Source organism: Amphibalanus amphitrite, unplaced genomic scaffold, assembly GCF_019059575.1.
Source record: "Amphibalanus amphitrite isolate SeventyFive unplaced genomic scaffold, NRLGWU_Aamphi_draft 000048F_arrow, whole genome shotgun sequence".
Taxonomy (NCBI): domain Eukaryota; kingdom Metazoa; phylum Arthropoda; class Thecostraca; order Balanomorpha; family Balanidae; genus Amphibalanus; species Amphibalanus amphitrite.
The window spans coordinates 259841-281660 of record NW_024881544.1 but is presented as its reverse complement, the minus strand read 5'-3'; the positions used below and the strand labels follow the sequence as shown (position 1 = coordinate 281660).

Sequence of the window (21820 nt, the reverse complement as noted above, 5' to 3'; positions counted from 1 at the left end):
ATCTCTCGGAATTTTGATATCGGTGACCTAACGTCAGGTCAATTTTGCGACCTCTCCATTATTAGTTAATAGGATAAAATTGAAGGGCGCCTTTTTGGACGAATGCCATTCCAAACACTCTCAAGCATTGTGTTACAGGTAAACTCGACAAGCTGAACCGAAAAATGGCACCCATGACCTGTCCTTATGACCCTGAGGTCATATCAGGTCATAAAAGGTCCCATTAGTTTTTTGACAATAACTTTTGATAGAGACATGCTAGAGCGATGAAAACACCGCAGATGTGTTCAGCTTCACGATACGGATCGACTGATATGCAACATGACCTTTTCCAGTCAGGTCATGACCTTGACCTGAGGTCAAATTTTCAAAATGACCTTTCAACGTCAAATTATAGTTAACTCGACGCGTTTCGACAAGAGGAACACGATGCTGGCAAAATAAATGTCACTTCCTTGAGTCAAAAGTTTTTGCAGAAAAGCGTTTTTTCTGGAGGCTAAACCGTTGACCTGATGTCAAATCTGAGGACACACCGGCGAAAGAGCGTTAAAAGAGCTTTCGAATGGGCTTTTCAGCGGCGCTGTAACTCTATCGGTTCCAGAGTTAGCCGTTGGCAGTTTCCAATTTTTTTTTTTTAATGTACAAATTTTGACTTTTGATGACCTCTGGCGATATGACCTTTGACCTGACCTAAAAAATGACTGAAGTGTTTCCGTCATTATTTTTGACGTTCTTTCGAATGCCGCTTACCGCGTGTCGCTACGTGACCCAGGAGCGGAGTTAGACGGGGGGGGGGGGTGTTCAGACACCCCCGGCCCGGCGCGGAAGTAGCGGAGCACCGGCCCGGCGCGGGTTAACATTGTGTTACCCCCTCACCAGACAATGATAAACATACGTATCCGTGTTGGGCGTTTGATTGAGTGTGTGTGGGGGGGGGGGGGGGCACACACGAGTTGGGTCACTGGCCAGCTGCTAATTGACAATTTGCTACTTGGCGCTCTCAGCTCTGAAAATCACAAACCTCTGGCTTTTCCCGTAGCCATAAACAGTTTTTGAACAAATTATTTTATATTTCTCGTTAAATCCATGTAAGACTCCTGGCAAAAACGTATTGCAGATGAGGTACTTTTGTGAGAAGTTCACGTGTTGACTGGGGGGGCAAATGTTGGCCACTGGGGGGGCAATCCGCTCAACTGGGGAGGCAATTGCCCCCCAGTTAACATGTTAGACGAGGCCCTGGAGTAAAACGTGAACAGATATCACGACTCAACTCAATCGGGCACTTAAAACAACAATGAACCATTCACCAACAATCACAAAATACACAGCGCCACCTGACACGAGGTTGGCACTTGGTAGGGCACTACAACACTTCACCTGCCTATCGGAACACAATCCTTCATATGATGTCTCACATCATGACCGCGGAGTGGCACATTTACCCATATCCGCCCACATGCTCGTCATTATGTTACCGCACAAGTGTCATAGAGGCTGCAAAGCACTGCAGGACAGGTGCAGCTAAGCCACAACACGTGTCTCGAGCATTTTTATCCACGCAAAAAAGCCGCAGATGCATGTAAACCTTCCCAGTCCTCAACGTGCAATGACGCATATGTTTTGTCGGTGATATCATTTAATTACTCATTGAATCCTTCAGTCGCCGGAAGAACGCCTGAATAGCGAGCACGGCTCCTCAGAGACAGATAAACGGATTTCCGTTTCCGTCGAAAAGTAGACTTCCTGTGAGAGAACAAAGTGTTCGTAGAAGGACGCATTCCACAACCTCCAGTCACCAGTGAAATGCAGCTGTCTTGTGATGTCACTTGGCAAGTGTCAACAGCAGTCGTGCTTGGCAGGTCTGGCATGTTTGAGCGTTCAACACTTTTCCGTCGTTCCACAAGGAGTTGAGCCGGGATAATTCCGCCGCAGACATCACGCCGATGCGTCGCGTGAGAGTTGCCTCCACCCGAGCAGATTTTAATCACCTCGACCAGTACTGACGGAGGATCAGTGCTCCGGCCTCTGGACGCTCACTGTTGGCCCGTCAGTCAGTCGCTCCGTCTGAAATCTATCGAGAATGACCACCGTCCTTTGACCCCCAGCGGGGAGGAGAGGCGGGCGCGGCGGGCTATGATGAGTCAGAGTTTCCTTCCGCTCGACCTTGGCCCACCGCTCTGAGTCAGTGGCACTCCGGACCTCGGCGCCGCTGGCTGTCAGATGGTGGCACGAGTCACACGCTTGTCATCTCGCCGGTCATGAAACACTACAGCCCGCTGGTCATGAAACACTACGGCCCGCGGGGGAGTTGTCCTGGCCAAGCCGGTGAGTGCCACGAATACCAGGCAGCTAACCAAATGGGAGCAGAAGGAGCCAACACCGGACCGGCGCCGGGTCGGCGTGAGAGAACGCCAGGTGGCAAAGGTGCCCAGCAGCCGTGTCTTCGCATGCCTCATCCCTGACTCAGAGATAATTACGTACAAATCAGGTCAGAAACATGCGCACCTGTCACATTCCCTCGTCTGATCAGTGTCTGAGCAGAGAAACGGCGACTGAGACCGATCCGGGCCTGTCTACCGAATGCTGGTAGAACTCTGGCCCTCACTGAGACTGTCGGGCAGCCCTCTCCCAGCTGAGTCTTTCCTGAAAATACTGGCAGATCCAGAGGCGGTCCTCTCCTGGCACTCCATACTGCCGGCCAGAGCCATCCCCGCGGGTCCTCAGCTCTAGCGGCCGGAGCACGAGACCCAGGCTTTGCGTCAAGACGGACCATGCGTTGGAGATAACCCCAGATCAAACAACACCCGAACGGCCGAACAGCAGCCAGCGTTGGGCAAACCGTAACAGAAGTCCCCGAGATCCACTGTGCACCCGGCACCGTGCAGACCCGCCCGCCGCGCCACTTCTGTGCTGGAGCAGCGCTACCAGCGCGCGGCGGGAACCCGATAACCTGGATAGGATAACAGTCGTGTTATACGCTAGATATTCGATATACCGCGGATCTGGCCGAATGAAAGCCGCAGCTTAGGGTGACCACTGATCCTTCACATTTAGCATTTTCACGACCTCGTGGTTTGAAGGAGATCCTCGCAGGAGTCGGCTAAACTCGCGCAACTATCACAGACCTGTGTATATCGAGCTCACACCTCACTGGCACAGTCGGCACTCAATTCCCAGCAGCACACAGTTAGTCCACTCAGACGTATTCGGCGTCACTGCACCTCTAAGATCTACAGCTACTGCTACTGCGTCTGGTGCGGGCACTTCTACTGCAGCTGACCACATCCTAATGGTCAGATCACTGCACGGTATCAGGACATCCGAGCAAAGCAATGTGGCAGCACAAAGTCTATGAATAGCTAGAAGGCAGGCAAGCGCAAGTGGAAGAGGTATCACACAGATATGTAAGTCTTTCTCCGATGGCACAGATCTTGCGCTCGTAGTCCATAGTTACGTGATGAAAAGTTGAACATAACAGCGTCCTGCTGTTTCAACAAAAATTATTCTACAGTGCAAAGAAATAATTCTTACTTGTAGAGCATGATAAGCCTTACATGTTAAAAGACACCGTTTACAATAAAGCTGTAGTTTAGCAAAGAAATCATGAAGAACAAGAGCAAAGTTACGTTACGTCAGGAAGCAAGCAAGGGCACTGTGATTATCATATAATCTGTAATCATCACTTTCTCAGCAATAACTTTTCCTTGCTCTGAAGCGGCGCGATAGGCACTGCCCAGTCGACTAAGCATCTCTCTTGGTTCTGTCTGCTCCAACAAGCCTGGGTTTCACAGCACTAAGCCTACGCGCCTCTGCCGCCGCGCACACGGAATGAGCAGGCAGGTGCCGGGGCGTGAGTATTGCTACTACCATCACTGTCAGACGGCTCTCCTGCCTGCGTAGGAACTGGGAGTCTCGCTGCTCCAGCCGCCGGCGTCTCTTGCCGCTCACATGAACATGTTGTCGTAGTCTGAGCCGGGCATGCGCAGGTGATCGGGGTCCGGTTCGCCGGGGTGCCGGGGGCGCGGCCGGCCGCCCGGGCCCGGCCCCAGTCCCGGCGGGCCGAACGGGTCGAACCGCGCGCCAGGAGGCACACCGGGCCTGCAGACGAGACGGGGTAGGTCAGGCGTGGGTCAGGCCAGGAGAAGATTGGGTCAGGCGTGCGTCAGTCGTCAGGTGCGGTTCAGGTCGGGCATACGTTGGGTTAAGTCACATTAGGTCTACGTCAAGCGAGGCCACAAGGTGGGGTCAGACGTGGGTCGGGTGAAAGTTTGGCGATTGACGGTTGAAGAACGGTTGGTATGTCGTCAGATGGAAATGTGCGAGGGGCAGTAGGTTAGGCTGGTATGTGGTGTCTGAGTACGAGACGACGCGGCGGAGAAATAGAGGGCGCTGTGTTCCAGACACGAGTCTACACTACGTGGAAAATATGCTTATGTATCTGGATTCTTATGGAGCTATCAACTAGATATGACAGGAAAAACTGTTCTAAATTGCGTTAATTTGACACACTGTTTAGTACTAGCTCAATTCGAACCCGATGCACAGTTTGGAATTCGTGAGCGAAACTAAAAAACAAATTTACCTAAGCCATCATCAATGAGGGATCATCAGCTCGACCCAGGGTCAGTCATTCAGACAGACCCAAAGAGTGGCATAGGTTCACGGCGCGAAACGCGCCCAGACACTCACGGCAGGTTGGTGACGGGCGGCCGCCGGGGGTCCATCAGCATCCCTCCACCGAGACCTCTGCCCAGCGGGTCCAGGTCGGCGCCTCCCACCGCCAGCGGGTGGCTGTGCCGATCACTGGCCAGGGCACAACAGGCGTGAACGTGCTGGTTAACAATGGGGTTCATAGGTGGAACTTTGTGCCGAGCTGGGAGGGCCCGAGCTCTCCAAATTCGACACCGGCTTGGCTTTGGAGCCGCAACAGACCGCAGAGGTCAAGGTCACCGCTAGGGCAGCGGCGGATTTGCTGCGTCCGGGCCCTCCCAGTTCCGCACAAAGTTTCACCCGTGATGGGGTTATACGGCGGGACACGAACTGAGACACGATAAGACACACTGGAGATTACGGAACAGCGTAAGCATATGGATTTCAGAAAAGGGAATGAGGCAGTGGACATGACGGAGAGATAAAATACCTCGATTTCATAAACGTTTGTTCTGAACAGGAGTTATCTGTACAAGAGTTACGGCTATCAATTTCATGGGAGTTTGATGCCCCTTTTCAGTATCAAAGCACGTAAAGGGTAACTTGCTACTTCAATAAGACCAACACCAACTGTTTTAACTTTTTACCGTTGAAAATGAGCCAAGTAACTAGAGTGCAACTAGTGTTCGCATTTGCAAGCGAGAGCAAGGTATGTGTCGTCACCACCAACGACATGGTTGGTGGTGTCCCCACACGCTGGCTTGTCCCCTATCCCCTCCCTGACCAGTCACCTGCCGTATCCGGGGACCCGGAGCGGATCGACGGCCGGCTCCGACATCCTCCGCTCCTGCGACGAGCCTCTCCTGGGACTCCGATCCTGCACGCGCAGGCTGCGGAATCCAGGGGCCAGAGCCTCCACCAGCTCCTGGGTGATCTGGGGGAGGTGGGGTGGCGCATTACAGTCACCGGTCACAGTCAGATTGACAGCAGAGTGGTACGATTCAACGGATAAGACTCATCTTCAGTGACCATTATGGACGTCAGTGAGTTTGTGAACTACTGAGCAATCAATTAACTCTAAAAAGGGCTCGAGGATGCTACTAACCCTTCTTAAAATTTGTCCCATGCTCCTATGTAGATATCCACTGGGCAATTAAATGCCTTTTCAAACTTCACCTCGCAGAAATGCAAACACATAGATAGCAAGTCTAAGAATGACCAAAATGACCCAAAATTATTTAATTTCCATTGAAGATATACGTGCAAGTGTTCGCAAATACGAAAATAAGCAGCACGTGAGAGTCATGTTGACACATTTCCTCATAGTTGACATAAGCTAGCGCAACAACAAATGAAAAACATCATTGTCGCTAAAAAAGAGCCGATAAAATGGCTGAGTTCGGAAGTAATTTGCATAAGCATAATCACTATCCCTTACCTGATCTTTCAGAGTTTTTACATCCTTGTAAGCGGAATGGAAATCTTTGAAGTCGTCCGATACCATCTCGGAAATGGGCTTGTTGAAGACGGAAGTAGCATCACTGTCGACTTTCTACAAACGGAAAAACCGAGCGGTCAGTGGTCACCAGGGCAAAACACAAGGGACACAACGGCATATTGTCACAGGAATAAGAACGCCTAAGGCCCAGACAGAACGGCTTAACTGCAGCTTACTATATGTAGATGGCGATGCTTGGGTTATTGTCCTCGTTTGTCCCTGATCAGTGCACTGCACTGTAGAAATATACATGAGATGCGCATTAGTCCGTAGATCTTTGCGCATCCAGGCAGACACAATACCGCCAACGCACATACCAGGCTGCACAGAAATTTGAATTGCAAAGGATACCCGACTGCGCAGAAGATGTCCGACTGGTTCGTGTGTGCGTTGCAGAGTTCCGCGAGCAAAAGCGACCTGCCTAGCTACTGGCTATAGAGTTTCTGTTCGCCAAATACGTCCCTCAGTAGAAAAGGGCGGTTCAAATTCCAAGCCAGTGTCGCATTACTGGTCTTAGATGTATCATGCGTCATTATGGAAGCCTCGACATTTTCTCTCAGACAGTAAATCCGACAGTAAATGTGGAGGCGGCAACTCAATACAACAATCAAAGTTCTGATGGTAGACTCTTGGTACCAGACCATGTTTCACGTAGGACAAACGACAGTCTATAAAATCATTAGTCTACACCAAACACCGATTTCTAACTAGCTGTATGGAAGCAAACACTCACGCTCATGTTGGTGATGAGCTGTCCCTCGACGACGAGCGCCTTGACCAGGTATCGGCTGCGGTCGCGGCCCACGTAGCTGAGCTCGTAGACGCCCTCCTGGTCGGACCACCCGGGCGGCAGCACCTCGGAGGAGGCACTCTGGTTCGAGATGCCCTGCGATAGGCGGGAACGACGGGATTACAGTCAGAGGCTGTGCTGTGAGCCGTGTGGCGGCCATTCAAAACCCACGACAGGAGCAAGAATTTGACGTATAAAAAGAGGAAAAATGTACGGACAGGCCAGGCTGAGCAGAAAAGTTGGTCGCAGCATCATTATACAGCAATTTCAATAGAAGCCAAGTAGTAGCCGTTGGGCACCTAAATATAATGAACCATAGAATATCGTCAGATACCTTCGCGCATTTAAGATCGACACTGCTAGCACGATGCCAGACCTAGCGACATCCATCCAAGAGGGTCCGACAACGAAAAGGCCCCAAAGACCACCCCATACCGTTCCTACCACGACGCTGTCCCATCGGCCCGGTTCTCTTCTACTAATCTCTACCAAATCACTGTCTCATCGGCCCCACCCTACCCCATTCCCACCAGGGGCCGTCACGTCAGCCTGGCTTCACCCCGTCCCGATCACAGTGCACTGACCTGTCAGCCCAGCTATAACCCAACCCGACACACCACGGCACAGTCTCGTACCCTAACCAACCAACCCTGTCCCCACCCACCGACAGGCGACATCCCATATACATAGTAGATCTGCACCACCAATACCACAACCCACGTGGCCTTTGATTACCGCGGCTGGTCCGTCACTCTAACCCATCCCTATTCCCTACCACTGTCCCGTGTCAGCGCAGCCCCTCCCTTCCACCTCTACCCCTGCGTCCATCGGCCACCCCGTCTCTCCGTCTGACCTGGGCGGGGTGCTCGGCCTGCAGACCGGACGAGGCCAGCGTCCAATGCACGAACAGCATCGCGGCGTCTGCCGGCCGCTGCAGCGCCTCTCTGTGTGCCACGTGCACCAGCTCCAGGCCGAAAAACGGGTCGGCCATTGCACCGGCTTGAGATCAGCAACTGAGAGCAAACCAATGGGAAAGGTTATCACTTATCAACTGGTCAGGCCAACCAAATATAGGGTGTCCCATAAGTCTCAAAGCTTTTTTTCCTTTTTGTCCTGTGACAGTGCTATGCCACCGATTAGGACAAATGATACCTCAAACGAAAGAGAATGAACGAAAGTTTTGCATTTTCATGCGTGCAACACCACGTCAGTCAGGTGGCCCCCGTTGTGAGTCATACAAGAAAGAGCGAGCGCGAAAGAGCACGCTCTCCGCCGCCCTCAACTTCTCCTGATTTGCGACACTCTGTAGTCCGTTGTCACTTTGCCCGTTTCCTATCGGGTACAGAGCCTTCAGCCCTGTTCCCTGAAACGATCACGGCAAGCTGTGCTGCCAGCTGCCCGGCTTTCTTGTGCGCATGCGTGATGCTGCGCACATCTGCGGAGGACCCCGGGTTAGCTCGTTCCCCTTTACCGCGGCCTTCTGCAGCGGTCGTTTTAAATAAGCAGTGCGGTATGATGTCATTCAATTCCATTTCCAGGACATATCAATATCGGGAATATCACTCAACATTACACCAGCACCGGATAAAAGACAATCATCTGGAGCACTGAACTTCTATCATCATACTGTACTGCACTCCGAACTTCTGTGTTTCTCTTCTGACAAATCCGCGAACAAACTACTTCAAGCACGTAATGGCTTAGGGCACACTACATTTCGTACAGGGCATGGGCAGGTTCTTCGGGCCAAGTAATCCGATCAGTCTTCTCAAGCCCTACGAAACCCCACTTAAAGACTGGTTGCAACACCAGTTAGGTACCTCACACGGGTAAACTCCACTCCAAACATAATTTCAGCGGCTAGGAGCCCGAGGAGAGTGAAGTTAGATAAGGTAAGGTCTTGTTGTCTTACACCAAAACTTCTAAAATTGTCCGCTTGTGCCAAAAGTTCTTCGTCCGTTCGTGCAACGAAATTTTGGCGCAGTTATGCTGAACCCTGCACCAAAATTTTGCAGCAATATGCCCATTTCCTGGACATGTCGATGGTAACAATGATTTTTTCAGTCTGGATCACATGCCAATTTTGATTTTCTAAGTTGATCTCTATATCATGCTATCATGATATTGATATGGATTGTGCCTGTGGCAATGCAAATAGTGTGGTTTTTATACAATTTTCAGAACAGGGTGCAAAAGGTTACTGGATGCAAATTGCAAATATACGCCTCGCGAGGAGGGCGGCGACCTAATTACGCCGCGCAAAAGAACCCGGCGGTCCTAACTAAGACCTCACCAATGCCAAAGACCACTGCCGCCAATAACCGTGCAAAACATGCACAATTCAAATTAGATGCAAAATGCAAAACAAAAGGGCCTTGAAAAGAAGCGTTACAAGATGCATGACCTTGAAAAGTTCCCTACTGAAAATGATGTTCACATTGGCGCCGAAGAATGTACCTACTTGTCAGTTCAGTTGGGCAAACTAGGCGGCGTGAATCAAAATATGGAGGCATCAAAATATTGATTCTAGTGGGCGGAGCTTTGACCATATATGGGCATAGAATCAATATTTTGATTCAATTTGGGACGTTCCCACCTTCAGACGACCCGTTACGGCGGAAATAACCCCCATGACGGCGAGATTTTTCGACAAGTCAATTCAAAAAACTTCCCCGCTTCAATTTTTCGCTGCATGGCTATCAGCCGTTTGTCGCGCGTACCTTTACGGATGGCATAAAGATTTCGCCGCCATAATTCAACAAAAACGTGCTGTTAAAACTTGCTCTGTTTATCATTAACGACGAACCTTTGTAATTTTTTCATAATTTGGTCTAAAAGAAAATAAAAAATGCGTTATTTAGTTGTATAATTCATTTATAAGAAATATTCTTTTTCTTTGTATCTAGCCACGATTTCCGGTTCCCGCCATTTCGCGCCGGCGTCGTGGGTGTTTGGATGCAACGTAGTGCTCCCGGTTTTATTTTGTTTAAGCGACCTTTTCTGAAGTGTAAGTAACAATGGATCATATTTTAAGATACTTTGAAGTGTGTTTTTCAATTTCAGGCATGTGATCTTAACGTTTCTTACCGAAAACTCGTTTTAAGAGATGGTTTTAGGAACATGGCGCGGTAGCGACGTCAGCGGCGCGGGACGCCTTCTCACTTTTCTGTTGTCTTTTTAAGCTATATTTTTTTTGAAAATGATGTCTTAGGTGTAGTATTTCAGTGAAATATGATGTCCTTTAAAAGTTACGGTATAAATTAGTTACAAGAAGCCTAATGTTTTGTCTCACATGATAGAATTGTTGGGTGGACTCATGAAATGGGGGCAGTGCATGTCCAGTATTTTACATAATTTGGATGTTTTAGCCTCTGCTTGTGTCTCACTCACCCAATTGTTGCTACAACTTTAATTTGTAAGTGCAACAAAAGCAAGTTGCTGAATGGTGTAAGCCATATTTACATTATGCGTGATCTTCAAGAAAATTACCTATGTGTCTAATGTACGTCAGTCCAGGGAATGCTGGATAGTTAATTTTCAGGATTGTCCATGCCAAAGTTAATTTTAGAGGCCAGTTTTATCAACACAAATAGCTGCATGCTGGAATTTTTTGCCTAAAGACTGCTTCACATATGGAGCGTTAACATGATGGGCACGTAAACGGATAGGGCTGTACCGTTCATGCTCTGTATGTGTAGTAACTTTTAGACAAAAAAATCCAGCAGCCACCTATTTTTCTGTTGGTACAACTGGCCTCAGATCTACTTTTTTGGCAGAATTTATATAACTGCATGAGATGACAGTTGTTGGCTCACCTGGTGGCGTTCAGTGGAAATTTAAGTGACATTAAGTATTTAATTTTTTATTGAATATATTCTAAAATTAATAGTTGCTGAACAAATAGAATAATAGCACATATAGTTTCCTAATTTATTGTCCACAAATGTCCTAATTATTGTGTTCTGTTCTGTTGTTTGCTGCAGGTCAACCAAGGCTCAAACACTGGTCGTTGCGGGGATCGGCTTCAGAGGGTCAAGGATGGCGTCTTGAATCGCTGTTCAGTCGACAGGCAACTGTATGACAACGCCATCCCTGTCAACCAGAGCGTCGACCGAAGTAGGGCGGCGTTGCGCGGACCTGGCCGCACCCGACCAACCGGTGGAGTACCTGACTCGGGCTTTGCGGAGACTACCTACATCACGACCTTTTGAACTTTGATCTCGTAGCGAGAAACAATATGACGTAAGGAAGTGTGTATGTGGCTGGCGGGGCTGAGGGTGAAATGCGCCACGTGTTTATCCAAATGAAGCGAACCAAAACACAGACAGGACTGATTGCTTTTCGGTCGAGAATGTTCTGAAGATGCTGATCAGTACACCGATTGGTGACCGTTTTCGGTGGTAATATGGGATCTTGTGGTGTTCCAAAGCGACCTGCTTTGGGTGTGGACATAAGTGGCTCAACCTGACAGGATTGATGTTTTAGGTAGCCGTGCTAATCATAAACCCTATATTGAGTGTATCTGTACAAATTTTGTTTATATTTATTTCATGTATTTGATTCGAAACCGAAAATTGCTCTTTGTAATTAGGCAACATCGAGACGTTGAGGTCATTCTCCAGACGTTTATTTGTTTTTCTTACCTGTCCACGGTATGTCTTATTGGTTAGGTCTCAGTTTCAAATATTATTAACTGCATGTTTTGCAAATGCGTAGCCATATTGAATAAGAGACGTGTCCTAAAAGTGAGTATTGCTTTGCATGGGATGTGAGCATCAACGACAGGGCTTTGTGATGGCAAATGTGTGGCAATTGCAGGGATCTTTGTGAAATGTGTTATGAATATCATCGTATTATTTGCGAATGCAAATACATCCGTGTATCATATTTTCATTCAAATTGTGCAATTTGTGCAACGGGCTTGAGTATATTGTTCGGCGAAATATCTCTTACTGTACTCCACAGAAATGGGACGGGATACAGATGCGTAGAAACACATTCATGAACACGTGAAAGACGATAAGTTAACTTTTTTTTACTCAAAATCAATGCTACAAAGCAGGGATGTGGAGCCGTGAAAATGTCAGACGGCTTCGGCTCCGGAGGAAAAAATCGGCTCCAGCTCCGGCTCCGGCTCCGAGTAAAATGGTCGGGCTTCGGTTCCGGCTCCGACTCAGTACAACCCCTATACAAAGGTCAGCACGGCTCCCTTCACGCATTCCCTCGAAGGGTTGCAGCTTTGAGCAGGGAGCCAGGGTGAGTGCTGAAAATCCCTGGTCTACCGTGGGAATAAGGTCTAGAAAAAAATTACACGATCCTGTGCTGATAATATCTTCATGAATTTATTGAATTTGCATTATTTGCACACAAGAAACGTTCCATAAATCAATTTGAAGAGTGAAGTACGTCTGCAGAAAGTCAGTTCGCAGAATCAATATATTGATAAACCAGCTGATTTCAGAATCAAAATAATGATTAGCCAGCTGTTTGCGGAATCAAAATATTGATTCTCGCCGGGATTAGCCGCCGTGATGAATCAATATCTTGATTATTTTCAAGACGCTTTCCTAAACTAACCTAAGAGGTTAGGGCTATTGTTTCGTGCCTGGCGGGTAGCTTCAACGTTGCTCTTCATTTTGTGAAGAAACTATCTTGAAATTGTAGCCGGTTGCTGAAGAATTGACGTTTCTGTGATGGTCTGCACGTATGCCCATATATGGTCAAAGCTCCGCCCACTAGAATCAATATTTTGATGCCTCCATATTTTGATTCCCGCCGCCTAGTTTGCCCAACTGAGTTATGTTGTCAGTGCCGTTGGAAATGAGTTTGCAACGTTTTGCTTGGATACAAATTAGACAAGGTCAACCAAAAATAAGAAAACTATGATGCAAAGCTAAAAGCAGTTCGATAGGTGAAGGGCATTATTTTTATCGGTTTCAAATTGTGTAGTTTTGGTTTGGCTGTGGTGTAAAGACTACTTTAGAGCTGCGCAAATTTCTGAAACAAGCAATTCCTTTTTGTCGACAATATTATAGAGGTGAAAACGATGAATACCATTTTTTCATGAAGACTTCGACATTTTTTACCTTGAGTGATTTGTAAGTTTTTCTTGCTTTCTTTTTAAAAGTTAAAAATAATTGTTTGCAATTCGCCTGTGCAGACTTTTTCAATGCATCTAAATATTTTCCAATACTTGCGCAGCTGTTTCATTTGTGGCTCTGGAAAGTTTTCAGCGAATGTTTACAAACCGCTGTTTTCCTTTGGGTGTGTGCTGAGGGGTGGCGGCGTGTTGTGCTGAGCGTGTGAATCGTGGATCGATAGAAGGTGAAATGTCTCTTATTGAATTGTTCTTTGCCTTAATCCTCTTTTAAGTAGTCCAGGGATGGCTTCGGTACCACTGGCGATAATGACTAATTTCAATTTGGTCAGGCACCACTTTTTCGTCATCGAGCTCAAGCTCTGGCTCTGCTCGTCAGAGTCGTCCTCGTGCGAAGTTGATAATGAGCTTCATTCTGGCCTCATTTTGGGCTTTCAATGGGTTCATTTGTTTCATTTCATTAACTGTCTGTGTACTGAATTGCTGCCCTCTGCAATACTTTTTTGTTGCACTGTTACTGGAGGTTCCTCCCATATCCATAATTATTAGTGACATCAATTTCGACTTCCAAGAGCCTTATTCCTAGTGGCGCAGCTGTAGATTAGCTTGGTCCTGGGGCTGGCTGTCATCAGCAGGGGGTTACGGTTCTATACTGCCACATAAGGAGGGCTCAGGGTCAGGACTCAGGAGACAGATGACGTCACGGGTGTCAAGGTTTTGTCGATTTGTATGACTTTGCTGTTCAGTAAATTATCTTTTTTAGGCTCTAAGGGAGCCTAAAGGTTAACATCAATTTGCCTTATAGTATAAAATCCTTGGAAGATTAATATTGGGGAAGATTGTTAGACACCTGCTGACGTCATCTGTCAAAGTCACCTATGTAAACAAACAGCTAACCATTCTACCTCCTATTTACGGCTTTGGTCACCAGGAATCAAGGCCAGGGCCTCCCAAACTCTGGAGAAGCACTCATTCAATCCATATCCAGTGTATTGATATTTGATGTGATCATATGCCAGTCGGGGAAACTATGGTAAAATCTGCCATTTTTAGCAGTCTGCTATTTTTAGCAGAATTCTGCTAAAAATGGGTACGAATCTGCTAAAAATGGGTACGGTAAAAAGTACTGTTTGAAAACTGGTCAAACATTCATCTTTCACTCAGAAACACACTATTTTGCATGCAATGTCTATACTACAATTCTCACATTTTCAAATGAACCTATCATTTGCCTAAAAACTTTAAGGAACAATGCTGTAAATTTTGCTGATTCAGGAAGCCCCAAATATTATTAGAAACTGCTATTTTTAGCAGCTGCATCTGCTAAAAATAGCAGAAGATATATCTATGCATCTACTGATTAATGGTGAAATGTACATGTATAACTGAGCTTTGGCACCCCACGCCCACTCCATCCACCAGAGGAGGCAGTACACTGTTGCCTAGCAGCACCATCTTAAGGCAATGGCACAGTTGACCAGGCTGAGACAGAGACCGAGACCGAGACCGAGACCGAGACTGAGACCGAGACCGAGACAGAGAGCGAGGGAGAGAGCTTTTTACAGCATTCATAAGTGTGGAAGGTTTCTTGAAAACAGTCTGATTACTGCAATACGTGTCATCATGTACCCCACATATCAAAGTTTACTAAGTCCTAGCACGTCCAGACAAGACAGAGACAGTATGCATTTCAAACAGGCAAAAGCATGCAGACACATACAGAAATAACATCAGATTCTTAAACCGTGAAGCCCCATTACCCATATGGCCCTCGTAAGATCTGTGATAGACTCACACCATGCAACATTCAATATTCATCTGGTCACGCAATCACTATGCAATGATAATGATCAACAAATAAACACACACCCACACCAATGTTTTTTTAGGTTTGGCAATTTGATGTTGATTTTTGAAAATAATACTCATCTTGAGGAACAAAACATGTGAAAAAAAATAGTAAATAATTGACCACCAGCCTGCAGCCTGACGTGTTTGACTGCTAGACTGTGCCAAACTTCTACTCATTTCCCAAAAAAGAATTGTCTTGATTCAAAATAGCTGGTCATTACATACACTTTAAAGTCTGGAGAATAAGATGGAGGTAACATTTTTAACCAAACTGGATTATTAAACCACTAAAATGACATCCTAACCATTAAGGTTGAAAAGTCGTGCCAAGACCCAGCAGGGCATAAGCTGCTGTTTGAACAAAACCAGGCAATGCTATGTGCCAAATTTACCATTATAAGAAACACTGTGGCCAGGGTCATCTTAACAAACCACATAAACGGCTAAATTAACTATTAAAATATGCCTACATAGCTATTTACCCCTTCAATGGTATGACCTTGATAACATGTGTGTCAACCAATCATGCCAAATTGTGTTTGTTATAGTGATGGCCTGTTCTAGTAATGAATCTCAACCTTATGTATTTTTTTGCTAGATTTTGTTTTCAACATTATTTTCTGTCTATTCTTAATAGAAGAAACATAAAATACCTAAAACAATGACCAATTTCTAGGAAATTTCAGTGCATTCATCTTCCAATGGCAATATCTTATTAAAAAATAGTCGGATTTGAAAGAAAATAGAAGAGGACACTCTCAGCACTATTCTCATCATGAATGTGCCAGGCATTTGATGCGCATTTGCTTCAAGTAGTGCGCAAATCTGTTTATGTATGGGTCCGTACCCAAATCTGCTATATTTGGGTACGATGACGTCACGTGCGTACCCATTTTTAGCAGGTCCGTACCCATTTTTAGCAGATTTCTGCTAAAAATAGCAGACTGCTAAAAATGGCAGATTTTACCACAGTTTCCCCGACTGATGCTGTAAATATTATTTTGCTATTCCACCAGAGTCCATCTCCAGAATTACAGAAATGATATTTATTTATATAATTAAGCTCCAAGAATATGAAGAGCACCTTACTTGGGCATCCCATGGTAATTGCCTCTTTTTCAGTTTCCACCCTTTAAAAACTAAAGAAATTCACAAAGCAGGAAGATGAAAAGAAAGAAGACACCCTTTTAATCCCTGTACTCTAGGTTGAAAAGTAAGATCACAAATCAACACCTACAATACTTTATACACGAAGGTTTTGAGTTGCATTCAACCATATCTTAAGTCAGGAAAGGTTATTTTATGTTAGGTAAGGTTAGGTCAGGTTTGAGGTTAGATTAGGTTTTGCTGTTTTCATCTGTAGTGTTCCTTATTTTTCAGCATTATATGATCATACAATGTCCTAGGTTGATATGGTCTGTAACAATATGGTGTGGTTTTTATTCCACTTCGAGCCTAGGGTGCAAAAGCACAAGCTCACCCATGACCCATTCCATTTATATGGCCTTGTTATGCATTGAACATGTTACAACATTTCAGGCATTTGTCTTTGCATGTGGCAAAGCTCACACTTAAGTTTTTAACCACATGCAAATACATTTCATCATATTTTCAGTTATCAATCAGAACCTATGTTTTCATTGGTCTGTTTAGACAAACCTTAATTATTAGCTTTTGCAGTTTTGTGTGATTAAAAATGCATAATGTTGTGTTTGACAATTTTTTCATTTTTCAGGTGTTTTCCCTCAAACATTTTCTTTGACTAAGGATTGTACCATTCAAAGTGTACCAGAGAGGTGCATGATGAAGCTCATCTTGGGTGTTTTGTGCTCATTACTAATTGCTGGAAGCAATGGAGGTAAGCATTTATGCTTAAAATGTATGAATTGTCTTTCTGATCATTGTCATGGCATAATGTTAATGCCTTTTTAAATGAATTTCAAGAAGTATAGTACTTACGTAATATATATGCCATCACTTTTTTCTTTGGAATGCTGTTATTTCACTTGCCCCAAAGTCTCTGCTTTGCAATTGGGAAAGCATGGTGTAATTTGAAGAAAACTGCATATGCATGCACTCTTGAAGGGGTTCCTTGAAATGTGCACAGATGCCAAAAACGTTGCTTGTTTGGTGGATATGTTTGCATACATCATTTATAAATGCTCAAATAAAATCATTATTATGTCACTTTTTCTTGATTGCAACATTAGAAAGGTAAGCATGTAAGGTACAAGGTACAAGCATAGCTCATTGCTGCTTGGTCTGTTGCTGAGATGTTTCATGTTCTTTGAATAATGCAATGCCTATCATTTTCACAATCACTTTACAAGAACCACATGCGCGAGGACACTGCACAATGACAACCTGATTGAGAAGTGGAATTTAAAATGTCTTGACACGCCATGACCTGATGAGTGATGGTGACTGGAGCACTGGCCGGCCGCGGCGCTTTCGGCAGGCGCCGACGAGGCCGATTACACAGGCTCGTCGTCGCGCTTTGTGGTGGAGAACACGGAGTTTGTCGTGTCGTGCCGCGTGCCCGAGCTGAGTCGCATCAAGTGGCACCGTAACGGCGTGCCGGTGCCCGTGTCCGGGCCCGACTCGGGCTACTCCGTGCGCACCGAGAAGCGCGGCGTGTTCCTCGTCTCGACGCTGACGGTAGCGCGCGCCCAGCACGCCCACTCGGGCAACTACAGCTGCACCACGTTTGTGGACAATGCCCACGAGGTGATCGTGATCAGCGGTAAGCGGCGCACCGTCGCTAGTAACCCTCCCTCCGCACCAACCACCGTGACGGCAACGGAGTGGTATGAGCGTCACTAACAACAGGGACTCGTCTAAAAGGCTTCTTGGTTAGTTGTGGTTTCTCGTCAAGCCGTCCGTCTCGTAGCTCGGTTGGTAAGGTGTTGGAATTCTGGTGGTGAGAGCCCGGCTTCGAGTCACTCCAGCGCCCGATATTTGAGACTCCAGGGCCCTGTTTCACCGGTGATAGCAGCACGCTGCTTTTACACGTGTCAAATTGTGTTTCCATGGAAACATCAATAGGCCCATTGTTCCAACACTACCACAAGTGTGACGTCAGCTCGCGCAATTTGATAGCAGCATGGTAGCAGCGTCCCGTGAAACACCGCCCTGACGGGGATAGTCTGCGGTTAGTAGGAGCAGCCGCAGCCAGTTGAAGTCAGTTGAGTGGACAGACCTTGTCAAGCTTTGATGGCCACGCTTAACTTTGGCACCTAAATTTTCCCGTTACCTGGAGTTGCCCTATCGTACGGAGGGGGCGGGTCCTACGCAACAAGTTCTGCTTGGCGTGAGGTCCGGCTCTGTCAATCCGTCCATTCAAGCACTCGAGCTAAATTGATAATAAACGTTTTTTTTTCGTCATTCACTATGGTTATATCTTGCTTTATTTCTTACTTGAGTGGTCTTTAGACGAGCCCCTGACAGAGAAGCAGCTATGCGTTGGTGCTTAGTGATGTGTTTTCTGGGTGTGCTGTGACCCAAAGCCAGGTTTGTTTTTTGTGATGTCCTCAGAACCGCTTGGGCCAGTGATTTCGGTTTTTGGAATGCGTGGCCATCCGCTCCCAAGTTTCGTCTGAGGTCGGAGCCATTTTGGTTACACCTACTTTTCGTCTGAGAGGTTGAATCTCATCCCCGTTACCCATAGCTAACCAGTTTGAGTTCATCTAATTTTTAACCATTATATCAACGATATACTATTGCTATCATTTTTTTTGTGTACTTCCTCGTTTTGTTTTGTGCTGCCTATTTTTAACTACCGTTAGTTGTTGTTTTACGTTTGGCTGCTACTAATTTCTGAGAGTGAGGCAGTGTAATGGCTTTAATCGTTCTAATTTTGACGTGGCATATACCTTTGCTCTGTGCCAAGAATCGAGATTTTGTAGAGGAAGACGTTCCATTTTATGGTTCATTTTCGTTCGTTCTTCATAGTAGGTTTAATCGACCAATGTCGCAAGCTCAAATGATTAATCCGTCCACATGTTGCGCCCTTGACCGATGACTGTCATTGATACAGCGATCTCCGATCTTCCCTTGACTTTGGATTGTTGTTATATCGCGTTTGAATCGGTTCAGCGTCCAGCAACTGTATGAAGCATTAACCTTCGCCCTGGTGGGGGGGGGGGCCATTTTGGCCCCCCCCTGTGGTTTTTCAGCGATAACTCAGAAACCACTTGAGTTAGCGCCCTGAAACTTTGTATAGCTGTTTATTCAACATTTTTACATCATGTCCTGTTTTGGGGGGTTCGGGTCAGGTCAGGTCAGGTCACAAGGTCACCAAAACTGACACCACCTCTAAAAAAGTTCAAAGCTCTCTCAAAGGCACAGCTTTTATCCGATCGATGTAAAATTTACAGTACTTGAAGATGTCACCCAGCTCTACAAAATGGCTATCTCGGATTTTTTATAAATGTGACCTAAGGTCAGGTCAGGTCATCGCTGCTCCCCATTATAAGTCAATGGGAGAATCGAAAAGTAGTTGTTTTTCAGCTAAATCGGGCGTGATTGATCCTATATTTCGTTATTGAAGTGTCTTGGGTCAGCAAATCACAGCCCATGTGAAACCATTTGCTTGTGACCTCGCTGAGGTCACGCTAGGTCATCTCCCTGGTCACCAGAGGTCACCAGCGGTTTTTCTGCACTTACTTGTTATTGAATAGAGATAGAGACTCCGTTCGACGTTTATCGTGTTTGTCTCGTCAATGCGGATCGAATGATATGCAGCATGACCTATTTCGGTAAGGTCATGACCTTGACCTGAGGTCAAATTTTCAAAATGACCTTTCGAGGTCAAGCTATATATCATTCGACGCGTCTCGACGAGCCAAGCACGATGGTGCATGAATCGTTTCTCTATTTTCTCGTGAATGCATGCTATAGTTAAAAACATTTTCAACAAAATTTGCCAAGTTGACCTTGCATGACCTCTGTAGGCCAAACCGTTGAGCTGAGGTCAAATCTGACGAACCTTGGCGAAAGAGCTTGAAAAGAGCTATCGATTGCTTTTTTCCGCGGCTCTCTAGCTCTTCTAGTTTCCGAGCTACAGCGGAATATGTCCGGCAACACCGAAAACACTGAAATTTGACCTATGATGACCTCTAGCGACCTCAATATTGACCTTAGCGAAAAAATGACCGAAATACTTTCGAACGTACTTGTTATGGGCTTTCGTTTGCTTTTTTCCGCGTCTTCCTAGCCCTCTTCGTTTTCGAGTTAGACGGGGGGGGGTCATTTTGGCCCCCCCCACCAGGGCGAAGGTGGCTCAGACCCACACCAGGGCGCGGGTTAACGCCGATAAAAAATGACACTAGTTAAGAGGTGATACTGCAACTTTTGTTTGCTTTGAATGGTGGTATGGTATGACGTTCGAAAGTTCCCTAGCGCACAAGTTGTTACGGAAGATTTCTATACTGTCTTCAGTTTAAACGACAAAGCAAACCGAGTGATGTTAGAAATCTGCTGTGTGTCGCAATGTGAGATGTGTGGCTGCGGCCAAGATTACTTTACTTATACTGGAGACTACTGCTGCCGCGCAGAGAACCTGGCTGCGGCTACGTTGCTTTGTTGCATTTCTGAGGAATCGTATAGCCGTGGACGCCGCCAATAATTCCACAAATTACCATAAATGACCCTTTGTTTCGCGAGTTTCTGCGGTTGGAACCTGGGAGCTGCAGTCTGTGGCCTTGACCTGAGGGTCACTGTTTGTGTTGCGAGCATCTGCTGCAATTCTTCGGTGAGATACTCGGGCTCCTGCACATTGCCTTTTAAGGCCATGTTTTACTTTTATTTTTATTTTCTTTCTCAATCTCAATTGTAGTTTTGTTTTATCACCACGCTACAACATCTCCACCGACTCCCTCTCAGCCACCGTTCCAGCCGCCTAACAGGCGCTGTTACCAAACACCTGTTTACCGAGCACACTGTTTCCAAACACCTGTTTGCCGAGTCAAATGAGTCACGCGCACCAAGTGCTCAGTACTCCGCCGTCCGCCCTCCGTCGGCTGAGGAAGCTGTCTAGCTCAGCTGTTGGCACCGACCGGGCGGCGGGCTTGGCGGCGAGCCACTTATTTTAGGCGGCGCTGGAACAGAGGCCGTTCGACAACGCCCGCTCTCTCTCTCTCTCTCTCTCTCTCTCTCTCTCTCTCTCTCTCTCTCTCTCTCTCTCTCTCTCTCTCTCTCTCTCTCTCTCTCTCTCTCTCTCTCTCTCTCTCTCTCTCTCTCTCTCTCTCTCTCTCTCTCTCTCTCTCTCTCTCTCTCTCTCTCTCTCTCTCTCTCTCTCTCTCTCTCTCTCTCTCTCTCTCTCTCTCTCTCTCTCTCTCTCTCTCTCTCTCTCTTTCTCTCTCTCTCTCTTTCTCTCTCTCTCTCTCTCTCCTCTCTCTCTCTCTCTCTCTCTCTCTCTCTCTCTCTCTCTCTCTCTCTCTCTCTCTCTCCCTCTCTGCCTCTCTGCCTCTCTGCCTCTCTGCCTCTCTCTCTCTCCCCCCCTCGTGCGCCCAGCACCTGTGTAGGAGGGCGGGGCGGCGGTCGGGCGGGGTTACCGTGCCGCGTGACCTTTCACCTATCAGCAGCGAGGGGCGACCTCTGACCTTACCTGACCGTGAGGCGCTTCCAGTGGCTATGTCGCCGTGGATGCACCGATTTCAAGTGTGTTTTTATAGGGGAAGGAGTGGAGGATCATTGAACACCGCAGTATCGGCATTCATTACCGTCATAGCTGGTTGTTTTTTGTTTATTGCGGGTCTTTGTGGTATCCAATACATGACTGGCTTTTAAACCACAGTGTCATACAATGTGCAACCGAGGTAAAAGATAGGTAAAAACATATTAAAGTTCACAAACATTGAAAAGGTTAAAACACGTAAAAAAGACATTGACACACTAGCATGAAAAACTCGAGACTGTGGAGCTGAGAGGTCGG

General features: G+C 46.6%; 2 protein-coding genes across 7 annotated transcripts in view; one reads left to right on the top strand and one right to left on the bottom strand.

Annotated features, from left to right (window-relative positions):
• Positions 1-3115: 3115 nt before the first annotated feature.
• LOC122377625 (proteasome inhibitor PI31 subunit-like) lies at positions 3116-15408 on the bottom strand. Of its 4 annotated transcripts, none has more exons than XM_043357882.1 (7): positions 15369-15408; positions 7792-7951; positions 6882-7034; positions 6089-6202; positions 5442-5584; positions 4690-4803; positions 3116-4098 (listed from the first exon to the last, which is right to left on the bottom strand). In XM_043357882.1, exons 2-7 carry the CDS (start codon positions 7927-7929, stop codon positions 3945-3947), a joined length of 816 nt encoding a protein of 271 aa, XP_043213817.1. In that variant the 5' UTR covers positions 7930-7951; positions 15369-15408; the 3' UTR covers positions 3116-3944. The 4 variants fall into 4 exon arrangements, with proteins under 4 accessions (XP_043213817.1, XP_043213818.1, XP_043213820.1 ...); XM_043357883.1 differs by lacking the exon at positions 15369-15408 and adding an exon at positions 9400-9604; XM_043357885.1 differs by lacking the exon at positions 15369-15408 and adding an exon at positions 9360-9396.
• LOC122377624 (basigin-like) overlaps positions 13166-21820 on the top strand; it is a 25215-nt gene continuing 16560 nt past the window's right edge. The window contains exons 1-3 of one of the 3 annotated variants that reach the window (XM_043357879.1): positions 13166-13262; positions 16622-16744; positions 17345-17629. In XM_043357879.1, coding sequence (XP_043213814.1) covers positions 16687-16744; positions 17345-17629 — 343 coding nt within the window. In that variant the 5' untranslated portion in view covers positions 13166-13262; positions 16622-16686. Of the gene's footprint in view, positions 13263-15887; positions 15990-16621; positions 16745-17344; positions 17630-21820 lie in introns of those variants that run through there. The other 2 variants (XM_043357880.1, XM_043357881.1) reach the window with 2 other exon arrangements.

Excerpts from the sequence above, each read along its gene's own strand:
- LOC122377625 (XM_043357882.1), bottom strand. The coding sequence starts at position 7,929 with ATGGCCGACCCGTTTTTCGGCCTGGAGCTGGTGCACGTGGCACACAGA. Across the intron at positions 6,203-6,881 it reads AGCTCATCACCAACATGAGC|AAAGTCGACAGTGATGCTAC; the intron begins GTGAGTGTTTGC and ends TTCCGTTTGTAG. Across the intron at positions 5,585-6,088 it reads TAAAAACTCTGAAAGATCAG|ATCACCCAGGAGCTGGTGGA; the intron begins GTAAGGGATAGT and ends CACCTCCCCCAG.